At 32.2% G+C, this 25,314-nt stretch overlaps 4 protein-coding genes across 6 annotated transcripts; 3 read left to right on the plus strand and 1 right to left on the minus strand.

The window, feature by feature from the left end:
• The first annotated feature begins 3,819 nt into the window (after positions 1-3,819).
• On the plus strand, positions 3,820-6,449 carry LOC137818870 (aquaporin TIP2-1-like). The gene is made up of 3 exons (XM_068622507.1): positions 3,820-4,467; positions 4,720-4,970; positions 5,908-6,449. Exons 1-3 carry the CDS (start codon positions 4,341-4,343, stop codon positions 6,274-6,276), a joined length of 747 nt encoding a protein of 248 aa, XP_068478608.1. The 5' UTR covers positions 3,820-4,340; the 3' UTR covers positions 6,277-6,449.
• Positions 6,450-7,313: 864 nt separating this feature from the next.
• On the minus strand, positions 7,314-9,968 carry LOC137818871 (auxin-responsive protein IAA27-like). Of its 2 annotated transcripts, XM_068622509.1 has the most exons (6): positions 9,795-9,968; positions 9,151-9,610; positions 8,567-8,796; positions 8,047-8,188; positions 7,661-7,722; positions 7,314-7,538 (listed from the first exon to the last, which is right to left on the minus strand). In XM_068622509.1, exons 2-6 carry the CDS (start codon positions 9,588-9,590, stop codon positions 7,501-7,503), a joined length of 912 nt encoding a protein of 303 aa, XP_068478610.1. In that variant the 5' UTR covers positions 9,591-9,610; positions 9,795-9,968; the 3' UTR covers positions 7,314-7,500. The 2 variants fall into 2 exon arrangements, with proteins under 2 accessions (XP_068478610.1, XP_068478609.1); XM_068622508.1 differs by lacking the exon at positions 9,795-9,968 and having other exon boundaries at positions 9,151-9,765.
• A 6,613-nt stretch (positions 9,969-16,581) lies between these two features.
• Positions 16,582-17,579, plus strand: LOC137818872 (protein THYLAKOID ASSEMBLY 8, chloroplastic-like). The gene has a single exon (XM_068622510.1). It carries the CDS (start codon positions 16,628-16,630, stop codon positions 17,354-17,356), a length of 729 nt encoding a protein of 242 aa, XP_068478611.1. The 5' UTR covers positions 16,582-16,627; the 3' UTR covers positions 17,357-17,579.
• A 2,123-nt stretch (positions 17,580-19,702) lies between these two features.
• Positions 19,703-24,695, plus strand: LOC137818840 (peroxisome biogenesis protein 2). 2 transcript variants are annotated; one of them, XM_068622467.1, is made up of 8 exons: positions 19,703-20,073; positions 20,474-20,587; positions 20,711-20,864; positions 21,394-21,530; positions 21,625-21,725; positions 22,440-22,557; positions 23,835-24,001; positions 24,325-24,695. In XM_068622467.1, the coding sequence occupies exons 1-8, from the start codon at positions 19,990-19,992 to the stop codon at positions 24,437-24,439; spliced, it is 990 nt and encodes a 329-aa protein (XP_068478568.1). In that variant the 5' UTR covers positions 19,703-19,989; the 3' UTR covers positions 24,440-24,695. The 2 variants fall into 2 exon arrangements, with proteins under 2 accessions (XP_068478568.1, XP_068478567.1); XM_068622466.1 differs by having other exon boundaries at positions 19,740-20,073; positions 20,471-20,587.
• The last annotated feature ends 619 nt before the right edge of the window (positions 24,696-25,314 follow it).

Here is a 25,314-nt window from a genome sequence, read left to right on the forward strand (position 1 = left end):
TTTTTTCGCATTTTGAAATAGACTTGCGAGATAACTTTCATATTATACAATGTGAGAATGTTATGATCTTGAAAGGGTCAATATAATTTTGTTTTTTTTTTATAATTTTTTATGTTTTAATTAAGTAGTTGAGTGGTATTAAAAAGACATTAAGTAACTCTTAAAGAAAATTGAGTTTATCTTTGTGAAAACTTTATGAAGTAATGAGTTAAAAATATAAATTTGATCTTATTAAGGTAACTTTGTGAGAATCATCTCATGACTTATCTTTCATATTCTCGTCCTTTTATAGTAACATCAAATTTTTTTATCAAACTAAATATAAAAATAGTCTTCACTTATTTTTTCACTAGAAAATGACTTTTGAATCTAGAAACTTATTTTAAATTGCATAATTTCAAAGTTATTTTTTTAAAAAATGACTTTGAAATGGTATAATTTGAAAGTAGCCCAAAGCTAATCCCAGGAAATCGTGAAGCTTCACAAGGTATTTTTGTCCAAGTGGAAGTAATCCGCATCTTCACAGACATGTCTATTCCACCGTGTCTCTCTTCGAGACAGTACCCAGATCGTTATGCCTTTCGTACGGGTCGGAACTTACCCGACAAGAAATTTTGCTATCTTAAGACCGTTATAGTTACGACCGTTGTTCATCGAGATTTTGGTCGTCAGTCAGCTCCCCTATCATTAAGTTACCAACTTCATTGACCTTCCGGTTCCAGGCAAGTGCCAACCCCATAAATGATTTTACGACTTTACAGATACCTGTGTTTTTGGTAATTAGTCGTCTGGGTCTGACCTCTTTTATGAGGAGACACTCCTTCTTTCAAAATTATGGGACTATTTTAAAATAACTTTGAAATGACATAATTTGAAAGTCACTTGGGAATCCAAAATCTATTTCACAATATTTAAAAGTTATGTTAAAAAAAAATTAACTTTCAGACTCCTAATAAATCTAGAATTCACTTCCGATTTACAGAATTCGACTACTCTTTCCAAAAAAATCCTTCCACATTCTACAATCTAAAAGAGTTTATCTTTTACACAACCCATCATCTTCATGAGTTTTTTTTAAGCAATCCATGTTTAGTTTGACATTTTTTATTAATATGTAAGAATATAGATGACTGATTTTTTATTTCACACATGAACAAACTTGCGAATCCAATCAATTCGAAATGAACTGAATTATATTGTATTATACTATAAACAATTTCAAAAATTTATATTTTATTGAGTCTTTATATAAATATTAAATATGTTTTATATCTCCAAAACCCTATAAATTTATTTATATTATGACCCCAAATCTTGGTTAAAGAAAAAAAATGTTAAGAAGCCCTTAAATTATGGTTATGTAGTTTTTAGCCTTTTTTTTTTTTTTTTTTCATATTACGTACCTTCACCTATCATCTCAATCGAAATAATTTCCTTTTGGATTTATAGAAAGAAGTGTTGTATTTTTTTTCATTCAGTGAAATTCCATTTTTATTCTTCTAGTTCTTTATTTATTGTATTTTATTTTAGTTGACTTAATAAGATAAGTGAAGATAATTTTGAAATTAAAAAACTAATCCATGGCCTAAGCTGTATATTATTCAGATTTCTTGCATTATGCTGCAACCCAGAGACTTTATTTTCTCTAACAACAGTTGGCAGATAAGGATTCCATTCCATTAATAAACAATTCAGAGAAAACATGTGCTGTTGCAATGGCATCACACAAGTACATCAGGTACAAAACCACTTTGATTAGCATCATAGGAATGTTACTATCTTTGATTGATGTCTATACCTATCAATTTCAATATATTTATGAATAATTTGATAAAAACATATATAACAGAATTTATAAAATGAGATTTAACTTATTTATATATTATGGAATATTCATATCTTTAATTGACGTAGAGTTTCTGTATTAATAGGGTTTGCACGACTGAGATCATGTTTCAGAATTCGGTTATTATGCCAACCGACACCACAAAACCAATTACACTTAAGCATAATTAATGAGATCAATCAATAATTAAGAGTTAGGTAATACACTGTTAAACATGATCCAGCTCTCTAATTTGACACAATAAGAAAGGTTTACCACAATCATATAAATAGACACAAAATATAAGAAACAGGTACATGTCATTACACAGTGCTCAAGATACTGAGTGCCGAATACTCAATTCTGACTTGAGTATCGGAGTGTCTTTTGCAGGTACCATCCGAGTTTAGACTTGTGGAGACCGAGAGGTAGAGTTAAAAGAGAAGAGCGAGAAGACCGCTTCGAGAGGAAGAAAGAAAGATTTGACTGACCGACCGAGGAGATAGTGGAACAACTTGAATCGTTCTTTAAATCTCAACCTCGTTCTACAACAGTTCCTAGCAAAAATAATCACTTAAATTTGTTTTTTAGATAAGTATATAATTAACAATTTAATAGTTAAGCCTCTCTTAAATTCTAAGTTTACTATAACAAATAGTTACTTTGAATATATAGCTGGTTATACATACATGTCTGATCTGCTGAAACTTGTTTGGAAAATTTGTGTACTGCAGAAAACAGTTTATGTGACTTGAGTCATTTGTATTTTAATGGCACTTCTATTTCTGTTGAAAACAAAACCATTCTACTAGTGATGAGGGTCATGGATAGTTTTTTTGCATCAAACCATAGACATTCAACAACCACTTCACCCTCAACTTTTGGCCAATATACAAAAGGACAAAAGAATAACCTGTAGATGTCCAAAAAAGTGTTTCTTTTCTCTCTCTTTTGATTACAACAAAATTATTAATAAAGGGTTTGTTGGTGCATATGAATATAAAGAGAAAATATTTTATACACTAACAAAATAAGATAGTTTTACTATTCAATCGGAAAGAGTTGAAATAATTTGTTACTAAACTATGAATCAGTTCATATAAAGAAATTGATTTTTTTTTAAAGATTATAAACTGATGTGATGTCAGAGTAGATTGAGATATTTCATTCTTTATAAGTGGATGAAAACTTCATCTTATAAGTCGATTTTATGAGGTTCAGTTAGGCTTAAAGTTCACTTCTTAATACGGTATCAGAGTCATTTAAGACTTATTTTAGCGAGAATTTGTTGGGTCTATCGTATCATCCGCTATCGGACCACACACAACATATATTTTCATGCACGAGTTGCTAGCCTCAGTATGAGGAGGTGTGTTGGAGATCTCATATCGACTAGAGATTAAAATATTTCATTCTTTTTTATAAATAGGTGTAAACTTTAGTTATAAATTAATTTTATGAGATTGAGTTAAACTTAAAATCTACTTTTTAATAAAAAAATTAAAAAATAAACAGTAAATTGATGTTTTTTCTTGTAAAAGTTTATACTATTAACAATTCATAATCATTAAAATTGCTCATAAACTAATGATGACATAGTGATAATTAACAAAGCATTTTTTATGAAAAAGAAAAAAAACTTGTGACAGAAGCGCCAAAAAGTCAAAATGATTACTTGCTCAGCACCAATTGGCCGACCAAGTTATCCATGACATAGGCCTAAACAACCAATTTTTGATACATTAATTACTCAAAATCATAGACACCCAGAAATTTGTGTTCACTCATTTTCAAATTTCACAACCTCTCTGCCATTTTTTAGAGCATGGCCGGTGCTATTTGTGGCCCAAACCTATTCATGTTCTCCCCACTCTTACTTTTCTTTTATGATTATTTCCTTCACATTCTACCCCACCACCAAACATCACCTCTTCCACTCTCTCACATGGAGGAATCATTCATTAGCTTCCAGACATTTCTATTAAAGTATGCAGTGACAGCTAAGTTTGCCACTCAAGAACTGATAGGATATGTGCATGGATATGTCTCACATTTTAACCATCCCTTTTATCATGCAAACAAATCCATAAACTACAACAATGGTAGCAGAAACTGTAATCAACTAATTAAGTGAAGATTAAAATTTAGTTCAAGATAATTAAGATTAGTTTTAGTAAGTTAATTTAATCTTATAAAACACTTTATAAGATGAGATTTATATCCACTTATATAATATAAAATGTCATTATTTTTAGTCGATATCTGAAGTATATATCTGAGAATGAAATGCATCGTCACAATTAAGCAAACTTCAAAAAAATCATTGTTTATAAAACAGATTAAAGGTTAAAACATATGTATAACACATTTTATTCTTAAATAAACCTTGACATTGTGTTTGATAACTTCTGCTGCATATATATAACCCCAACAGAGAAGCCTTTTGTACTACTACCTCTCTTATTTGGAACATTTCTTTATCTATCTTTAGCAGTTCCCCTAGAAACTTCTGAAGATGGGTGGCATTGCCTTCGGACGCTTTGATGATTCTTTCAGTTTCAGCTCAATCAAGGCCTATATTGCTGAGTTCCATTCAACCTTGATCTTTGTTTTTGCTGGTGTTGGTTCAGCCATAGCCTATGGTTAGTTTTCTCAGTTTCACAACAAAATTGAATCCAAGATCTCAGTCTCAACCCACTCCTCTGTCATTTTAGTTCTGAAGGTGTTTCACCACGGTTGAACATCAAATAACCCTTAAAAGTATAAGAAAACTTGAGAAACAATGTTTGTTTTGGCTTGTAAAACTGTCACCATGTAGAAGTTTACAATTTTTTTTTATTTTGAAATCATTGTGCTTACATGTTTGGCTTGTTTTTTTTTCACTTTGCTTGCAGGTAAGTTGACATCAGATGCAGCACTCGATCCTGCTGGGTTACTGGCAGTTGCTATTTGCCACGGTTTTGCACTTTTTGTGGCAGTTTCTGTTGGTGCCAACATCTCTGGTGGCCATGTCAACCCTGCTGTGACTTTTGGATTGGCTCTTGGTGGCCACATCACCATCCTTACTGGTCTCTTCTACTGGATTGCACAGCTTCTTGGCTCCATAGTGGCATGTTTTCTTCTCAACTATGTCACAGGAGGTTTGGTAAGTTTAAATTCAAAGAATCTCTATGATTCCAATTCACTTGTGGAATCAACACATGGCTACCTGAATTTGCCAAATATTTTCCTTGCATCAGAAGATTCATGCATAAACCAAGGACATATTTACATGCCCTTTTTTCTATCTTTTTATGGAGAGACTATAAGTATAATTCTGCTACGGGTAAGATCCATAAGTAGTATCTCCCATGGGACATACTACTTAGAATCATAACGAAGGTGCCTCCATTTAATGCTATAATATACACATAAAAAATCTTTTCTCAACAAATATTGGTCTACTACATGGATTGCACGACTGCATTCCGTTCAGTAAAAGAACCAATTAATTGATTTTCTGTCAATATTTTCTTTAAGAAAAATGTTACTCTTAAGCTAAAACTTTAAGTTCAACTCAACCTCATAAAATCGACTTTTAAGGTGAGATTTACACCTACTTATATATTATGAAATGTCATAATCTCTAGTCGATGAGTTGGTAGCATGAGATTATATATTATAGATGATAAGCCCAACAAACAATCGTTAGGATAAACTCAAAATGACTCTAATATCATATTAAGAAGTAGACTTAAGTCTAACTTAACTTCATAAAACCGACGACTTAACTTCATAAAACCGACTTTTAAGGTGAGATTTGTATCTAATTATATACTATGAAATGTCCTGATCTCTAGTTGGGATCTGTAACAGTTACTTTTAGCAGTTGTGGTATGAACCAATTCACCTATAGATTGTCAACGTATCAAGACTTTTTCTAGCTGCACCAATGTATCTTTTATATAATCATTTCGCATGTAGCTTGTTCAAACATCCATTGTAATATTCTAATTTTTTGTTTGGTGTTAGACATTAAAAAATAATAGCATGATGCTTAGTTTCTGAAAACCAAAAACTGAACTTTTGTTATTTGTTGGCAGGCAATTCCAGTCCACAGTGTGGCTTCTGGGGTTGGAGTTGTTGAAGGAGTTGTTACAGAGATCATCATCACATTTGGTTTGGTGTACACTGTATATGCCACAGCAGCTGACCCTAAGAAGGGTTCATTGGGCACCATTGCACCCATTGCCATTGGTTTCATTGTTGGTGCCAACATCTTGGCAGCAGGGCCATTCTCTGGTGGCTCAATGAACCCTGCACGCTCCTTTGGACCTGCAGTTGTGAGTGGTGACTTCCATGACAACTGGATCTACTGGGTTGGACCTCTTATTGGTGGTGGTTTGGCTGGCCTTATCTATGGCAATGTGTTCATTCGCTCTGACCATGCACCTCTTTCCACTGAATTTTGATTCCACTGAGATCATGGCCTCTGCAATTCATGTTTCTTGATAATAAAAGGAGGAAAAGCAATTCTTGCTTTTCTTGCTTTTCTATTTCATGTTCTTGCTTCTTGTAATTTATTTGTAAAGTGTGCTACTGTTTAATTTGGTGAGAATTCAAAAGAGGTTGGTGGTGTGCACAAGTGCTTTACTGTCTCTAAAGTTTACTTTTTAAGCTTTTTAAATTTGGATGCCATGCACCAGGACTATTGTGCACTGCCATTTATCTCTATGCAGAAGTTCACATGCTTGTACCACTGAAAATTAATGCACAGATCAAGAAAATCAATGTAGTTTCAAAGAAAAATATGCAACCTCTTGTTCTTTCAAATTGTCCATGGGATTAATGGTTCAGTACAATGGAAGAGTGGATTAGGCTTTACTGTGTTGACAAAAACAAAGGGAAAACGCCAATAGTTAGCTGTTCAATACAAGATGACAGATCCAAGTAACATGTGACCATCAATGTCTAGAAATGTTAATTATAGCAACAAAGTGTGTTTGATTTTGTTTTTTTTTTTTCTAAATAATCACTTATTTTTGCCAAAAGAAGTTTGAAAAGATAAGCAATTATGGGTAAGTATTAAGAGATGACTTTAAGTCTAATTTAACCATGTAAAACCGACTTATAAGATTATTTACATCTAGTCGACGTGTGATCTGATACCATATTAAGAAGTGTATTTAAATCTAACTCAACTTTATAGAATCGAGTGAGATTTTCATCCACTTATATACTATGAAATTTTGTTGTCGAAATGTGATTTTCAACTCAATTATGTCTAAGAAACAATATATTATTATAACAGACAGACACTGAGTAATAGTTTGTTCCTTGATGCAAAGTGTGAACAGGAGTGATGAATTACATGAAGATGGGACAGTTAGGACTTTATGGTTGTCCAAATGTATAAAAGGTGTTGGTGAGGCACAGGAAGTGAGCATTATTAATCTTCAAATGTAAACTTCCAATAAACACAACTACATTTAGAAAAGGTGGCACCATATCAGTAAACAGCAAAACATTTGATATTCTACACATGCACAAGGAAACTGAAACTTATCAGTGTCCAAACGCTACATCAGGCGTTTTGTTTTGTTTTATTTAATACAAAACTATAAACTAAAATTATCTTCTAATCCTTCTTCATATGCTTCACTGAATAACCAAATAGTAGATCAGAATCTTCTGCACTAGTATTGCCTCCTACATTTCTCCATTGCCCTTGGAGCTGCAACCAAATTCATAACATATTTTTAGTTAATCTTACATACTATAAAACAAGCTATATCCAATTCATTATATATATATTATCATATAAAGTGTTTCTAAAATTTATGGGGTAATACATACCAAGTCCAATTGCCTCAGAGCCTTTCATTATCCTTAGTTTCTTACATGACTCAGTGAACATCCTGTAGTGAAAAGTTAAACATGATCAAAGACAAACTTAATTACAATTGTAATGATATTTAGAAGTACTAATCAGAAATCACAAGCTTAGTCTTTTGCAATAGTTGTTCAAGATATCTTCATCTAAATCATTTTTTTTTAAATTTTTAATGTATTTTTAAGTGAGGTGTTTATAAGTTAACTCTAAACCCTATAACCTAAATACTACAGCTTATAAAAGGAAAGAAGGAAATAACTGAAAAATAAAACTAAGTTTGATGAACCACCAACTATAGTGGTAAAAAAGATGTGATTTATTGAGAAACAAAATGAAAAATGGAACTTACTCCCAAGGGACATCACCCACAAGCATCCAATCTCCATCTTTATCTTCATATGTAAAAACATATTCAGAGCCATCAACAACATTCCTGAAAGCTCTCTCCCTCAATCCCTCTTTCCCAGCAACTCCCCCTGAACTGCATTGACCTGATTTCAGCAACACAAAACTATTGTTACAATTATTTGTAATTGATATTTTGAAGTGTTAGTATAGCTGAGATGTCAAATTACAATACTTAACATGAAAGCTTTAAAAAAAATTATCATTTTGAAATACCTAAATAAATTCTACCAATCATCAATGAAGGACTGTTTTATCTGCTATACTGAGTATAAGTTAGATAAATCTATATTTTTGATTGATATTACAAAGTTCTTATAAGTTTATGAACTTGAAATATCTAATTTGATCATCAATTCAGTTAGGTGTTTGATTCACAATTAGACCACTCATACTACCTAGTTCCACCAGATTGTTACAGCAATGAATTAAACATAATGAATGTGAAAGAGAGAGTATCATACCAATGGTGAAGCAGCTGAACATTTTCTCAAGAGCAGAAGAAAGTTCAATATAGTTGCTGTGGGTTTTCAGATCAACCTTTCTGAGATAAGGGGCACCATCCATGCTGACCTTAACATAAAGACAGCCAACTCTTGATTTCTCCTCAGCTTCAGTGTTGCTTTTTGCCAAATTATAGGCCATTGTGTTCTTCCTAAAAGATCGAATTGGTGGCCATCCCACAACTTGTGCTCTGAAACAAAAAGGTTCCATATTTAACTTCTCACCAAACAGAAATAAATAAAATCAGCTTATAAGACAAGGTTTGCACCCAATTATATACTATGAAATGTAGTCAATGTAAAATTTTCAACACAAACTCCCTAACTCCGTCACGTCGAGACTACCAATTCGTGCCGATATTCAGTAGTCTGATAAATCGAATCTATCTTCTAATAAAATTCAACTTGTAGAGTATAACTTAATTTAAACCTCATAAGAGAAGTCAAATCATTTGAACTTTATATTTTTCTTCTTCTGCTACAAGTACTTCAGAAGAAGTTTATCGAAACATTACATAAAGCATAAATATGTGAGGAAATCTTACTTTGCAGCAGGAGTAGCAGCATGTTCAATTGTTGCAGCAACCTGAGGCGGCTTCTCAGAGTGAAGAACCAAGCAACCAACCTCTGTGTTGCATAGTGCAGAGGTATTAACACCATTTCTCAAATCATCCCCAGTTGCATCACTGCCTGAGAAAATCCATTTCCCAGAAGAGGAGGAGGAGGAGGAGGAGCTAATGGCATCAGAGAAACCCCTCTTGAGGTTCTTGGAAGGGGTTGAGGAAGCAGAATAGCCATTATTATTCTGCAAATCCTTGCCAAAAAGAGAGATCCCTGCAGCTCCTGATTTGTTCTCAGGAGACTCACAACCGGGCAGGCCAAGCCTCAGCTCTGTCTCCTTGAAGTTCAGAGATGAAGTGTTGTCATCCTCAGAGGAGATGTTGGATGAAACTGAAGAGGATATCTTGTCACAGCTTTTCTCCATGTATGGAGTATCTGCTAAGCCTATGTAATCATGTTCCAAGGGTGCAGACATCAAAGTTTTGCACAGTGAAAGGTTCCAAATTATGCAACAGAATTAAAAATGGTTAAGCAAGTGAGTAAAGTGAGTATGTCATGTGTAGGAAGGTGGATGGATATATAAGAATGGAGCAAACAAAGGAGTCAGAAAGTAGAGTTTTAAATGTACCAATTTCCCAGGAGCTTCTCTTCTTTGATGCAGTAAAGAATCTTCTTGGCCTTTATGAAACAACTTTTCTCTTTCCATAGTAATATTTTTTCTCTCCATTCATCATAATTTTACAACATGATACATGCAGGAATGTTATTGAATACTTTTCTTAATATTTACTGCTGCAAATTTGATTCTTGAATAGATTCAAAATCCTTAATTAATAGTTAAAATGCAGTCGAGGTGGGAGTTGGAAGCACACATGTCACGACATTCCAATTCCAAAAGCATTGAGAAGAACAGAATAAGTTTGTGAAAAAGAATAATAGAACAAAATTGTATGAGTCGAGACACGACAGAGATGAAAGAGATTGAAGAGAGGTGAATCTCTGTTCTTTAGTTGAATATGAAATGAGTCCCTAACTGGCAGACAATGTTCCGTATCTTAGCATGTGTGTGTCGTTCAGATATTTTCTCTCTCATGTTTTTTTCCAAAACTATCTGAAACTTGAGAATATAATGTTGGATAAGAAGAGATGACCAATTGGGTTGAGCTGACTAGACACCATGTTTAATGAGTGAGTTTAATTATTATGTCTCTTTTATAATTTTTATTTAAAAAAATTATTGTACTTTTAATACTTGTAATTGGTGTAGAATAGAATGAAAATATAATAGTTGTCCGTGTGGATGTAAATCGCAGTTGGCAACCGAACCACATTAAATCTTGTGTTGTTTATTTTCTGCAGTTCATTCGTGATTATGTGTGTTGCTTCCGCGTCACCAACACATTAATCCTTGGAGTTCAGAACCACAAATTGGGTAAAGAGGGTATCAAGATCTGCTTCGGAATTTGTAATCTGAAATTATGTCTTCACTTGTCTTATGGATTAGTACTATAATCTCAATGGCTTATTGCTATCATCTTATAAACATATCCTAAGAAAATCGTGGGAAAAATCTTCATAGTTTGATATTATGTTGTAATTTTTTTATGCAAAAGATAGATTAGATTAGATTATAGATACATGCATGGCACACTGCAAGATCGCTATGAGGAGAAAATCACTTTTTGTCAACGCAGATACATGCATGGCACAACATTGCAAGATTTGGACTTATTCTCATATTGCTATCATTATATACTCATCCTAAAACGTGACTTAATTAAGTTTGATTACAATTAATATTACAACAAAATTATCAATTTATCAAATTATTGTAATTTATCAAATTATTGTAACTAATTTTAGAGACTAAAATAATTACTTACTATTAAACTAGATTAGAGACCATTTTAGAGATTAAAAAAATTATTGGTATTAAAATAATTATTAATAATAAAAAATTATAAAGTACTTTAGCTACCAAGATTTTATCTACTAATATTTTATATTATAAATTAGTCTCTAGAAAACTAATTGAGAGCAAATTAGAATCTAAAATATTGGTAACTAAAATCTTGATAGCTAATTTAGATATAATTTAGAAATCATTTTATAAATTTTTATTAATGAAATATAATAATTTTTTAATCTCTAAAATAGTATCTAATTTATTTAATATAGTAGCTAATTATTTTTTTTCTAAATTTAATTACTATTTAGTGAATTTCTTATAGTAAAATCACTCCAGAGATAAAAATGTTTTTTTATGTGTGTCAATTAGTAAGTTGCATGTCTTTTTCACACATGCTGATTAAGGATATTGATTAAAAATAAAATTAAGAGTGAATTTTAAAATATGACAAATAAATATTAATGTTTTTAAGTCTAAAATTGACTACTAATTAAAATGGCAACATGTTGAAAACCCAAAAGAGGTGTTTGTACAAGTTAAGTTAGGGTTAAAGAAGGAGTTTCCAATTGTAAGCATTTATTTTCCTTCAATTATTAGTCTTCACAACTTGGAATCATTAAAAAATCTTCTTAATGAATACCCACTTGAGTTGACCGTTGACCATTTGACTAAATAAATTAATTTCTAAAGAGTACTATAATTAAAAGGAGATAAGAAATCAATTTATAAAAGAAATTAATTTGAATTAAATATAAGAATTCAAATTAATTCAAGTTATTCCTAGTTACAATTTAAATAACTTCAATCATTCAACTATAAAAATTTGTAACCAACCACGTTGAACGTCAATGATCCATAAGAGTGAGATTGGCATTCAATGTGTCTAAGAAAGTGATTTTTTTTAAAAAGAAACACACTTTTTACTTGTAGCTTTTCCACATTCTTTTCACATTTTAATGTTGTAGTAATAATGTGATGTCCATAATATTAAATACCTCAGTCAATAACTTTTACTAAAATTCATGATTATGCAAAGTTAGAATAAAGCCTTGAAATTTAAACAAATTAAAATTGCATTTGAAAAAAATTAAGAATTATAAATAAAATTAAATGCTTGAATCAGTATTATTTATATAAGCCAAATGAATTAAAAAAAGTTAAATAACTATTAAAAACATTTTTACTTAAAAGTGAAAACTAGATTCATAATATAATGAGGAATAATTAACTCCTTAGAAGGTTAATTTGATAACAAAATTTGGTAGGTTTAACATTATGATATTTTGGATATGTATTGTTCGTGTATGACTCGGGAAGAGGTTTTCTTACTCCTGTGAATACTCATAATCACTTTCGATCGACAATGGCAAAGATAATTTTGTAAAATGGACTCTGATGTCTAAGTCAGTATTCAGTATCTTGTGGTTGAAAGTAATAAATATTGTTCAATGTATATATTTACCTTGATTAAAGTGTATATTTATAGGATCATAGTGGACCTTCGATGGTACTGAATCTGGACTAGGGTGAATCATTGAGTTAATCACGACCTTAGAGTAACATTCCGTATCATTTATGCTAATTATAACGTACAAAAGGATGTTTATTGGGTCTTGAGAATTAATTTCAACCACATCATTTGAGAAGTATTCTCTGATGGATACCTATGATACATATATCTTTAATACTATACTAAGTGTAAATATTTTGATGATAATATAATAATTTTGGGAGATAATTAAAAAAAAATATTCTAATATAGTTAAAAAATAATAAGGTTGCAATTAGGAAAATTAGACTTATATACAAGAAAATAACTTAACTATAAAGCAACACAAATTCCGTATTGTTTATAACTTTATGAGTTGATTAACCAAGATAGAAATAGAAATAAATTCTCACTAAAAATATAAAAAAAAAAACAAGAAGTGATAAATGTGTTATGCAATTAATATACACACATTACTAGGTTGATTATTGTGTAAATCATGGTTGTTGAAAAAGCAATAAGGTGGACAAATCTTTCTAAAAAGGAACAAAAAAAGTAAGGAATTGTGGAGGGCACTAGCCATATATAGGGACCAAATTTTGGAAAACACCCACTTTCTTAACACTATGCATAATTAGATGAATCTGCATATTGTGTCTGGGAATTAAGCCAAAAGTTAATCTTCCGGAATATTTGACGGAAAAGTGGGTAGAATCGTGTTTTTGAAGGGTGGAATAATGAACACAGAAATGACAAAGAACATATGGAAAAAAGAGTTGGTCTTTTCATGTTTTTGAGATTGTTAGGAAAATATTTAATGTGGTTTTGTTTTGTGGTGGAAGAAAGGGTTAGAGGGTGGTGACTTTAGTTTGCAGGACCATAGTGTCCCAGTTGCTCCTATTCCTTGTGTTTAAAGTGTTGATAGCATAGCTGGAAAACTGCACTTATTGCCTCTAGTCCCCTCCTACTCATTCAATCTCATCTAATCATCTTTGACTAAAACCTAAAAAATCATAACTCTTATAAGACAAGCTTAGGGTTTATTTATATATATATATATATATATTATTAGTGAATTAGTGAAAGAATACTTCTTAAAATTAAGAAGTGGACTTTAAGTCTAACTCAACTTCATAAAACTGACTCATGAAGTGAGGTTTGCACCTACTTATAAAGAATGAAATGTCTCCATCTTTAATTATGTGAGATCTCTAACAAATATAAAAATTAATAGAAATATTTTAGGAGTGTTTTAACCTTGTTACAAAAATGGTTATGATAGGTGCATAAGTTCCAAATATACCTCCAACAAAAGTGATATTTACCGCACCAACACTTAATCACCTATGAACAAAATTCCCTAATGCAATTTAGGAGACACTTCTATTTATACAGAGACGAGAGACAAAACAACATATACATATATGGTCTCTACTAGATAGAAGGTCGTTATACAAAAAAGAGTAATTACAATCATTCACGGTATCTAGACTTAACCAATACTACAATAAAATCATTCAATAAAAATCAAGTTTAGATACACAAAAATAATTAGTTATTATATTAACTAAATTAGATACAATTTTAGAGATTAAAAAAATCATCAGTATTGAATTGGACAATAATAAATACAAATTTAGATACCAATCATTTTTTTAGTTTCTAAAATAATATTTAATTTAGTCAATATAACAACTAATTATTTTTAGTTTCTGAAATTGATAGCATATGAGATGTCTGCATAGATGAGATGTCAAGTTACATAATGATATCTAACATAACAGATTTATAAAAAAATAATTAATTAAATCAATAAGCTATCTCTAAATAATTTGGAAAAATTATACCAAACTATTATAGAATACAATAATTTTGCAATAGAAAATGTGTTAGTCTATTAAATTAAAGTGTGAAACATGTAGGACCCATTGGCATGAAGAAAAGGTAGAGTGAAGATAAAAGAGATGGTAAGAGTTGCAATGATAATTCAAGTATCACTAAAGAAGTATTCTATCTGTTGTGCACTATCCCATCACAACACCTTTCATTTACATATATATCTATACACATGACATGTGGGTGTGTTTGTTCTACTTTGGCATCTTCATGCATTCTCAATGTGGTTTCATTCTTTAAAGAAATTCAAAATAACTTATTCTTAATAATCGATTATGATCTCACTTAACATAATCAATCAATTATTATTAGATGGATAATAAATTATAAAAATTATTATATATATAAATATATACGATAAATTAATATAAATATTAAAGTTTTTAACATAAATAAAAATAAACAATTAATTATACGTGAATTTCCGATAATGATAAGTCACTACTATAAGAAAATCACTAAATAAAAATCAATTTTAACAAATAAATTATTGATATATAAAATAATTTCTAAATTTTTAAATTAATTTCTTTATTATGAATTATAAAATTTAAAATATAAAAATCATTAATTTTAATTTTTATATTATTTAATTAGGATTTTTTTAGGATTGTACAAGAAGTTAAAAAAAATCATTAAAAAATATCAAAATATAATTTAAGTAGTTCTAAAAAATATAGAGTAGTCTAAGAATCATATGAAGGTGCAGAAAGAATTCCCCAGATTATAATTGAGATGGGTAGGCTCAATAGAGTTACCAGGATTTGCACACCCACCAATAATTGGGCCTCTCAAAAGTAACCACGACTTCGACCGTTTCTTCCTGGACAGTTTCTTCCTGCACCGCTGCGATTTTTTTCTGTACCCCATAATATTATGCAAAGACAAAAATAACCTTATTATTCCATACAATGCAGTTTGGTAATTTTACAAAATCAATAATCCGCATTTGTTTTTTCACATTTTGGATTCCATAAATCTTCTAGATTGAGAAATCTGTAAATCTTCTGGATTGGAAAATTCGTAAATCTTCCATACTAGGGAATCTGTAAATCTTCCAGATCCATCAATCCATAATAGAAATTAGGCTTTCAGATTCAACAATTCATAAATCAACAATTTATTAACAATTTGCTTTTGGAAAACCTCCTCATCCGAAAAACAACATGATTCATTTTCAAATTGAGAAATCTGTAGCACACTCCTCCATAGTGCCATTTTTCAAATAAAAGGTCAAGACCAATTTCAGGATTTTTAAAATTTTGGGGATGTAGAAAGAAAAACGTAAGGGTGCAGGAAGAATGAGTCTTCTTCCTGTACTAGATCATTTTAAACCTGCACCTAACACAATTATATGAAAAGTCTGTTTTGTCTTTAATAATTTAAAACTTAGATTCATCGAGGCACACACAACACTGTGATGGAGAGAAGGGTGAAGACGGAGAGAGAGGGAGTTGTCGACGAAGAGAGAGGGAGTCGTCGACAGATGAGAAGAAGTGTGCACCGGAAAAGGTAGTGTTGGTGGATTGTGATATGCAATGTTCATATGAAAAGAAGATGAGTTTTCATGAAAGTGGTGACTTTTAGATTTGTATATTAGAAAGTGTTACTTCTATTTCAGATATTCATATCCATAAATCAAATCACACAATATCAGCATCTTTGCCTTTTGGATATCTTATTCGTAAGTCAAATCACGCAATTTCAAATATAAAAGTTTGAAACTTATATATCACTTCTAGATATGACTATCCAAAAACTTAATTGAAATTTTGTGATGCAAATATTTCAAAACCAACTGATTTATTTCGGATTTCAAAGTATATAATAACCAATTTCGAATTTCTACATCCGTAAAAGAAATGTTTCGGATTTTAAATTAAAATTTTATGATGAATGCATGAAATGATATGATGGAAAGGAGAAAGAGCCCACAACTTTTTAAATTTTTAATCCGTGACAATATTAATGGTACAGTTTTAATTTCTTATTTTTCTACTATTTTAGATATAGAATTCAATAATTAAAAAATAAAACTTTTTAAAATTATATGAAAAGGGCAAAATCGTCATTGGGTATGTGGGTTCTAGAATCTAACCATGCTTCAGTTGTAGATAAACTTTGTCACTCTGCTTCGTATTTTGCTTCATCAACACACATATTATCTATGGCTTTGTCTCTGTTCCAAAACCCCACCTTTCTTAAATCCCAATTCCAATCTCAGCCCCAAATCGCCGCCGCTACCGCCACCGCGCGCTATGGCTACTTCCGGGTACGGTGCGGCGGACCGCGTTCCCAACGTGGACCGCTGCTGAAAGGCCGAATCCTGAGCATCGAAGCAATCCAAGCCATCCAAACCCTAAAACGCCTCCACCGAACCAACCCTCCGAACCTCTCCTCCCTCCTCTCCAACACCCTCATGCGCCTCCTCAAATCCGACCTCCTCGCCACCCTCCGGGAGCTCCTGCGCCAGGGCCACTGCGCCCTCGCCCTCCGCGTCTTCTCCACCCTCCGCGCGGAATACGGCGCCGAATTATCCCTCTACGCCGATATGGTCCAGGCCCTCGCCGCCTCCGATATGCACGAGGACATAGACCGTCTGATCCTCGAACTCGAAGATGAGAATGAAATCAAGTGCGACGATCACAAGGGGCTTGCCAGCTTGATCAAGGCCGTCGTTGCTGCCCGGAGGAAAGAATCAACGCTCAGGCTTTACGATTTGATGAAGAAGAGTGGATATGGAACCGTCACTGAGCTCGATGAGTACGTGGTTAAGGTTTTGGTTTATGGATTCAAGAGTTTCGGGGAAGAGGCTCTCGCTGAAGAACTTCAACAGCATTACAAAATGTCACTTGCGAAGTTACCTGGTGCTCAATTCAACACCTTCCGCATTTAGCCAACTTTGTAAATATTTTATTTCTATATAGTGATTAGGTAGCTGTAGAAGAAAGTCACGGCAAGTCTTAATTCATTCTTTTGCATCTTTGATTGGAATACACTTCACACTGTTACTGTAAGTTTTTTTTTTTTTTTTTTTTTTTTTTTCTGTTTGATCACTTCTGATTAATTTGAAGGAGGAAACTTCTTGCTCGAGAAAATCCTCTGATTGTTAGGGTAAACTTTGGCTGTTATATATATATATAATCTAAAAGTCATACCATTTCAATAATTTATTCAGAATTCGGTGTGTTTGTTCTCCAGTTAAACATGAGGTTTGAAGCATGCTGTTAGATTATTGGTCTCATTGCCCTGATTGATTAGTGATGAGGCAGCCATAGTTATTTGGATAATTTATTTTGTATTGTATTTTGTCTGTATGTAGATTAATTTTAATATGTACTAGAAAGAGATGCACATGATAAAGCTTAGTCAATAGATCTTAAAGGAAATGATGAATGTTTTTAGTTCTTTTAGATTACCGCTTCATGTATAAGTATCAAAAGGGTAATTACTCGTTGGTAACACTTTCCAATTTCAATCTTTAAATATTTATTTATGAATTGTTTGACAGCTTAAAAGTAATAGTGCACGGTTCAATTGCAAGATGCTCAAGAGTTATTTTGGAAGTTAAAAGTTGAGGTAATTTGAGCTGAGGCTAAATGTTGTACTGTTACTTTTGGTTGTTCAATCAATTCTGTGCTTGGAACTATTCATGTATAATAACTATTTTTAATGTATGTGACTTGCATTGTTCATAAATTAAAAATTACTGTGGTCAATGTAGATAGAATTAGTTGATTTCATGGTGAGAACCGAGAAGCACTGAGTGAGTAAATTTGGTGCAGCCAAAAGAATATGGTTACCAAAAGTATGTACTCACTCCTATGTTGTCCTGAAAGACACCAGAACCCCAATGTTGGTCACAGTGATCTCAGCCCTTTCAGATTGGAAAAATCAAAACATGATATTTCTGGCTACGTAGGAAGTGGTTCTGCTTTTGCCTGTGGTGCTCTTCAGCTTGGCTATTGTGTTCTTGCTTTGTCGTTGAAGGATGGTTTGAAGTTGCTAACATCTGTGTTGGGTTGTCTACTCTGTTTTTTATTACTTTATTTGTTTATCCTCATTTCAGAATAGTGCTTTTCTTCATGAAACTTCTCTAAAAGGACTTGATATCTTCCTAATAGATTTTTGGGGGTACCCACGACTTCAAAATCAAACACCAAATGTTTAAGGGGTCTTGTGAAATAATTTGACTTCCAGCTTGAAGCTCAACAGGAAGGGAGCTCATTGGAAATTCTGATACAGCTTGGTTCATGGAATTATTAGCAGACACTTGGAAAAGTTTATTTTTCTTGTTTTTTTTTTTCTGGATATTGTGGTATTGATATGAGCCTAAAAGCTGAGATAATGCTCATTTACAACTATTAACTATTTTGCTAAAAGTTTGAGGTGTGTTGAAATTTGTCATCTGTGAATCGAATTCTCAGACTGTAAAGGATCTTATTCAGAAAATAGTAGAAGGAAAAAAACTCGTGGGATGAATTCTCTATAATAAAATATACATGCTTAATATTTTATACAAATGATATTTCTTTTATTTCACTTTCATGTCTTAGTCATACTTTTTGATGTTTTCTTTAAATGGATTGATATTTACTTATTTCAATATAATAATTACAAATTTATTCTATTATCTTTAAATGGATTGATATTTACTTATTTCATTATCTGTCTAACAACGTAACAAATTAAAAAAAAAAGGGAAAAGTGTAAGAATATTTTATTATTTTTTCTATTTATTGACTAATTTATTATTTTTATGTGGAAAAACCTTAAAAAAATTAATAAAACGTTTTTATTATTTTTAAATTTTTCACTCCATAAATATACCTAAATATAATAGTAATATGATGTAAAAAAGATAACATTAAAAAAAACTGATAACAAACCGAGAAAGCAGGTGAAAGAATAATTTTATTTATTTATTGTGTTGGATTAGATCTATTTATTAATCATTTTTTATTTTAAAAATAGAACAATATAAAAATTTGAAGGTTGAATCATATAAATAAAATAACTTTTATTTTTTAAAATTGACTTTTTTCTTTTAATTTTATAAATTATTAGGATTAGTTTATTATAGACTGTATTATGTACAAACTAAAATCATCAATATTTATGTATGAAGGATTTTACCATTAATTCACATTATTGCACTTTTTAAAAGGGAGAGATGATTATATTTTTATTCCAATCAAACTAATTTGAATAAAATAAATAACTAATGATAAAATAAGTAATTAAGCGAAGAATAAAAAACATGTCTGAGTTTTTCATTTGAGTAATCTGAGGAAAATTGGGAAAAGACGAAAGAAGCCCTGGTGTTGTTGGGTGAAATGATGGTGGAGAGTGAAATGCAAGAACACTGTTTCTCTTTGAGCTTCCTTCAGCAATGACCAGACCCTTCTGATCTCTCTTTCTCTCTCTAAACTAAACAACAATCACAGATTAGAGAGAGAAAGAAGCTGTGCATGGAAACACAGAACTCAACCAAACCAGTTTCATCATCATCGTCATCATCATCACGCAATGGCTCTCCCTTCGCACGATGCTTGGATTCACACTTCCCACACCCTCCTCCCCTCATGGAAATCCCTTTCCCTCTCTCATCAGGTCCTTCTCTCTATCCATTTCAATACAATTCATTCTTCAAACCCTTAACTTTACCCCCTTTTCACGTTTAGGGTTTGCACATATTCTCCCTATTCATCTATTCCATGTTCATTCATTATTGCTTACTGGGTCTGTTTTCTTTTCGCCAAAACCACTCTGCTTGTGATAAAAATTGCATTTTTTTTTCTTGGGGTGGGGCTTTCTGGTTGAAGCTAGAGAAGAGCTGGCTTTCTGTAAACGTTGTGTGAATTATAGTTTACTGTGATTAAAATTTGTTTTTATTATCATATTGAAGATTGAGTATTTGATCAAGTTGCATAGTATGTTTCCTTTTACCTGTACTTTTTTTCTTTTTCTTTTTTGCAACAATTGTTTAAGTTATTGGTGTGGTTTTCAGCAGTCCACCATCCCAATTTCAATATCAAGAGTTAACCAAGTTGATGCTGCACGATTGGACGTTGAAATGTCAGCCATGTTGAAAGAGCAGTTGGTTAAGGTGTTCTCATTAATGAAGGTACAGTTATGTATGACTTGCAATAGTAAGCTATTGTGTGAAAGGAACGTGTGTGGTGATTTTGTTATCAATTTGGAAACTTGCTTGAACATTTTTCAAATTTCTTTTGTTTTTTGGGATTAGCCAGGAATGTTATTTCAGTATGAAGCGGAGCTTGATGCTTTCCTTGAGTTTCTTATTTGGCGGTTCTCAATTTGGGTGGATAAGCCAACACCAGGCATTTCTCTCATGAATCTGAGGTACAGAGATGAGCGTGCGGTAGAACCAAGAGTTAAAGGTATGAAGGTCTGAATCTTATCTGTTTGTAGTGCAGTGCTATTTAGATAAGCATGTCTACTATGTTGTGAGACGCTTCTGAATTCTAATTGATTATTTGATAAGTTGTAAGGTTTAAACACACAGAATGATCTTTGTGGGAAAACTCAAGCTATTTTTGACACTATTGACATCATGAATGATTGTTGATAAATGTAGTAGATGATATATCCTGTTGATTTCTTTGGATGGAAATTTTAGCGCACACCTGTTATTTTTTTTTTTCAAGTCTTTGTTTATGATTGTTTTTACTGTGCATCACATAGTCAATAGCATACTGCTGAAGGTTTTAAATTACAGTATTATACCATTTTGTGAGGTATTTGCTTGCCTTAAACAAACCCATAACCAAGAGGGAAAGTGTGCAATTTTTCTGGTGATATGTTACCAGTGCATGTATACCTTGATATGAGTTTTGCTCATTGTTCTCCTATTTTCATCTTTCTTCTTAGCTTCTAATTTCTCATTCTTATGTGGTATATTTCACACAGTTAGAACTGGTCTGGAGGGACCAGGACTCACTGTTGCGCAGAAAATTTGGTATTGTGTTGCCACTGTTGGTGGTCAGTATATATGGGCTCGCTTGCAATCCTTCTCTGCTTTTCGTAGATGGGGTGATACTGAGCAGGTATTTTTTTAATCCCTACATTTCCAACTTCCAACGCTACAGATCAACGTGGATTGAATTGAAGTGAGCTCTAGTGTGTTTTTTCTTTTTCCAGAGACCATTGGCACGACGCCTATGGATCTTGATACAACGAGTAGAAGGAGTTTATAGAGCTGCTTCATTTGGAAACCTGTTGATATTTCTTTGCACGGGAAGGTGATTCATTTCAACCACCAAACAGTTCACACAACATATCTTTTGTTTCTTCTGTTTATGTCAACATACCAAGTGGAAATTTTTGTTTATGAGAAACGAGAACAGTAAATATAAATAATTAGATCACATTTCAACGATCAAAATTATAAAATAATATACATGAATATTAAGTGCTAATATATCATGATCACTGATTAACTTTTACAAATAATATTAGATCTTATTTTCATGTTGAAAAAAATGCACACGACTTTTTTAAGCGGTCATGTTCACTACTTAATTTTAATCATATTATGGTCTGGATTTATATTCTATAAAGTACAATTCTCATCTATCCAGTTATTAACTACGTATTACCCAGATTGTTTGTGCCAAGTTTTATAAAATTTTAACTACAATAAGATAATCAGTGGTTCTCATTTTCACATGTTTCAAATGTATATATTATGTAATTTTGATGTACACAAATGAGATATCAAATAATTTTGGATTAATCTAAAATTTTGAAGCTAATGTTTATATGATAGGGTTTTTAACCCGATGGTAAGTTTTAGGATACTTCTTTTAGGAACTGTTGAAAATAGTGTAACAATGAGTGGTGTGAAGGTTCTTTGAGTCCTATAGTGTGTATATATCTACTGCCATGTAATTGTTTTCTTTTAGTTTGACTTGCTATGTAAACTTATCTTCTAGTTGTGCTCTTTTGTGAAGCAGATATCGAAATCTTATTGAAAGAGCCTTACGAGCTAGGCTTGTATATGGGAGCCCAAATATGAATCGGGCTGTTAGCTTTGAATATATGAACCGGCAATTAGTTTGGAATGAGTTCTCGGTACTTCTTCCCCTCTTCCTAAATTCATTTGTACTTAATTTGTGGAATCTTGTGGGTTACATGGGATCTTTTATTTATTTGCTTGTCGAGACTAATGATTATGTGTGTTTGGATTTCAGTTAGAAAATAAAGTTTTTTGAAATCAACTGGAGTTGAGAAACAGCAACTTTTTGTAGCTTTTAAGTCAATCAACTTCGTTGGTGTAGTGGTTCAAAAGTTCTACGTGTACTCATGGGACCTGTATTTGATTTCGTCCTTGAGGGAAATGTTAACATAATAAAGAGTTTGAGGTGAATTTGTTTTTGACTGAATTTGAAAAAATGGCCAAACATAAGTGTTCAATGGAAATTGAAAGTTGGGTTTGAGTGTTCCAACTAATCCAAACATACCCTGTGAAGAATGATGTAGCTGAATGGATGTGATAGGACCCCATAACCATACATAGGGGCCCTAAAGCACTTCGGGCTTACTCTTGAAGGCCCAAGAATAGTTATGCTTGATATTTGCTTATGCAGGAAGTGAGTAAGAATGGATAGGGAACTAGTTATATGCATGTCATAGGAAATGGGGAGAGAAGGGTATGTTGGTTGTAAGCTGAATAGTTTGGCTAGAGATTGTGCTCTAATATTGGGAGCTTTGCTGAGTTTTCTCTTGTATGTCCTATTTTTTATTGTAGTTAAGCAAAAGTATGTACTTACTGGCATGAATTCCCTAGAAGAATTCAAACTTACTAGATAAAGAGGGTATAGTACGTTTCTTTTTTGAAATTTCTTATGATCTATACTTTTTTTGCGTTATGGTCTCCTACTTATGTTGGGCATTCTTGGTGTGCATTGTTTTCTATTTTCTGCCAAGAAGGCTGCGAAATGTGTTTTTCTTAGCTATTCATTTTTAATTGAATGTGAATTTCTGTCTTTCTGTGCTGTCACCTGTGGTATGTATGATTTATTGAATAGGGAACATTTAAAAGAGCTTATTTGGGCTTGTCAGAGTAGCTTATGACCTTCCTATAAGGGCCACTAGTTCATTGAACAGCTCTTCAAAATAAACTCTTATTAGGTTATTTCAGTGTCACAGTCAAACATATGAATAAGCTCTAGTTTGATAATAATGTATTAATCAAGTTGTTAACTCAAATGTGGCCTTATTCCAATCACTAAAAATGGTTATGTTGCAACTGGATGTGTTCCTCTGCTTTTGATAACAAGTAATTTGCAAGAATGTTTCACATCCGGTTTACAATCTATTGGAGCTAATCTCTCAGGTTCTGATGGCAGGAAATGTTACTGTTGCTTCTTCCTCTTCTTAATTCATCATCCGTGAAAAATCTCCTTCGACCTTTCTCAAAAGATAAATCATCAAGTTCATCCGAAGATGGCACAGCATGTCCCATTTGCCTGGCCACTCCAACCATTCCTTTTGTTGCTCTGCCTTGTCAGCACAGGTACATACATCACTGCAGACATGTACTTTCATCTCAAATTATTATTTTACCACAACAAACTTCTGTTGTAATAATTTTGTTTGTGGAATGTTCATAGATCCCTACATCTATGTATACATGCACTGCAAGAAATATTGATATTAGCCTTCTCAAAAAACCCACACAAAGACTAAAAGGGAGACACTAAACGATAATTAGAGTGAGTTTAGTGTTCCTTTTAGTCTTTGTGTGGATTTTTTGTGAGGTTAACATCATTATTTCTTGTAGTGATGCTTCTCGTGAAAAGAGAAGGACTAAACAATGGTTCACAATTTGTGTGGCAGATACTGTTACTACTGTCTTAGGACACGATGTGCTGCAGCTCCATCATTTAGGTGTTCCAGGTGCAGTGAGCCAGTTGTTGCTATGCAACGGCATGGTGGTGTCCCCGCAGAATGATTGGCTGGTACTAAGAAACAATCTTAGAGTTAGGGAGCATTTGATCTACTTACAGAATTAGCATATGAAAAATACTACCTGAAATTGTGGTGGTATTCTTTTCTTCTTACTTTCTATTTAGTTGGTTTCTCCCTTGTATTACCAATCTCATTTAATTGGGAAAACAAATCAAATTTCTTCATAGCATCACTGTACTCGGTTGAGTGGGAAGCATTCTTTCCCTTGTAGCAGCAATGTATCATTCAGTTACGTCTCATACGTTTCTTTCCTTTCTATTAAGTTAAACTTCATACTAGTAAGTTCTCTGTGTTGTGATTAGACATAGAAAAGGTTACCACTCTTGTCAACTTAAAATCTAAGCTATTAAAAGGGCAATGATACATCTTTTACTGTGTGTACTTAGAACTAAATTTATTTCAATCAACAGATGAATTATATTTAGTATATATTTGATTTCATTATTTAAATTTGTACTTCTAGTTACTTGTTCAAGTTAGTTTGAGTCTGAGAGTGTTTACCTATTTATAATGATTGTGTTGAACCCTATTTATAATGGTTGTGTTTTAACCTCTTAACTGGTGTATTCTCTGATATAACTTTGGAGATTCAATTTTGTACTCGAGTAGTCGTTTAAGTAAAAATTTCCTTGGGCTCATAATGTCAAAACTCAATCACATGACATTACAGAATAAAGTATTTATTCTTCCTGCACCTCCATTCGTTCTTCTGTTATCTCCATAAGTTTTTATTTCAAAAATATCCTTCTTTAATATTTCAGATTACATAATTTAGAAGTCGTAATTAGCTTCTAAATTATGTAATTCGAAAGTTTTTGTGATTAGCTTTCGGATTATATAATCTGGAACTCTTTTATA

This window comes from Phaseolus vulgaris, chromosome 10, assembly GCF_000499845.2.
Source record: "Phaseolus vulgaris cultivar G19833 chromosome 10, P. vulgaris v2.0, whole genome shotgun sequence".
Taxonomy (NCBI): Eukaryota; Viridiplantae; Streptophyta; class Magnoliopsida; order Fabales; family Fabaceae; genus Phaseolus; species Phaseolus vulgaris.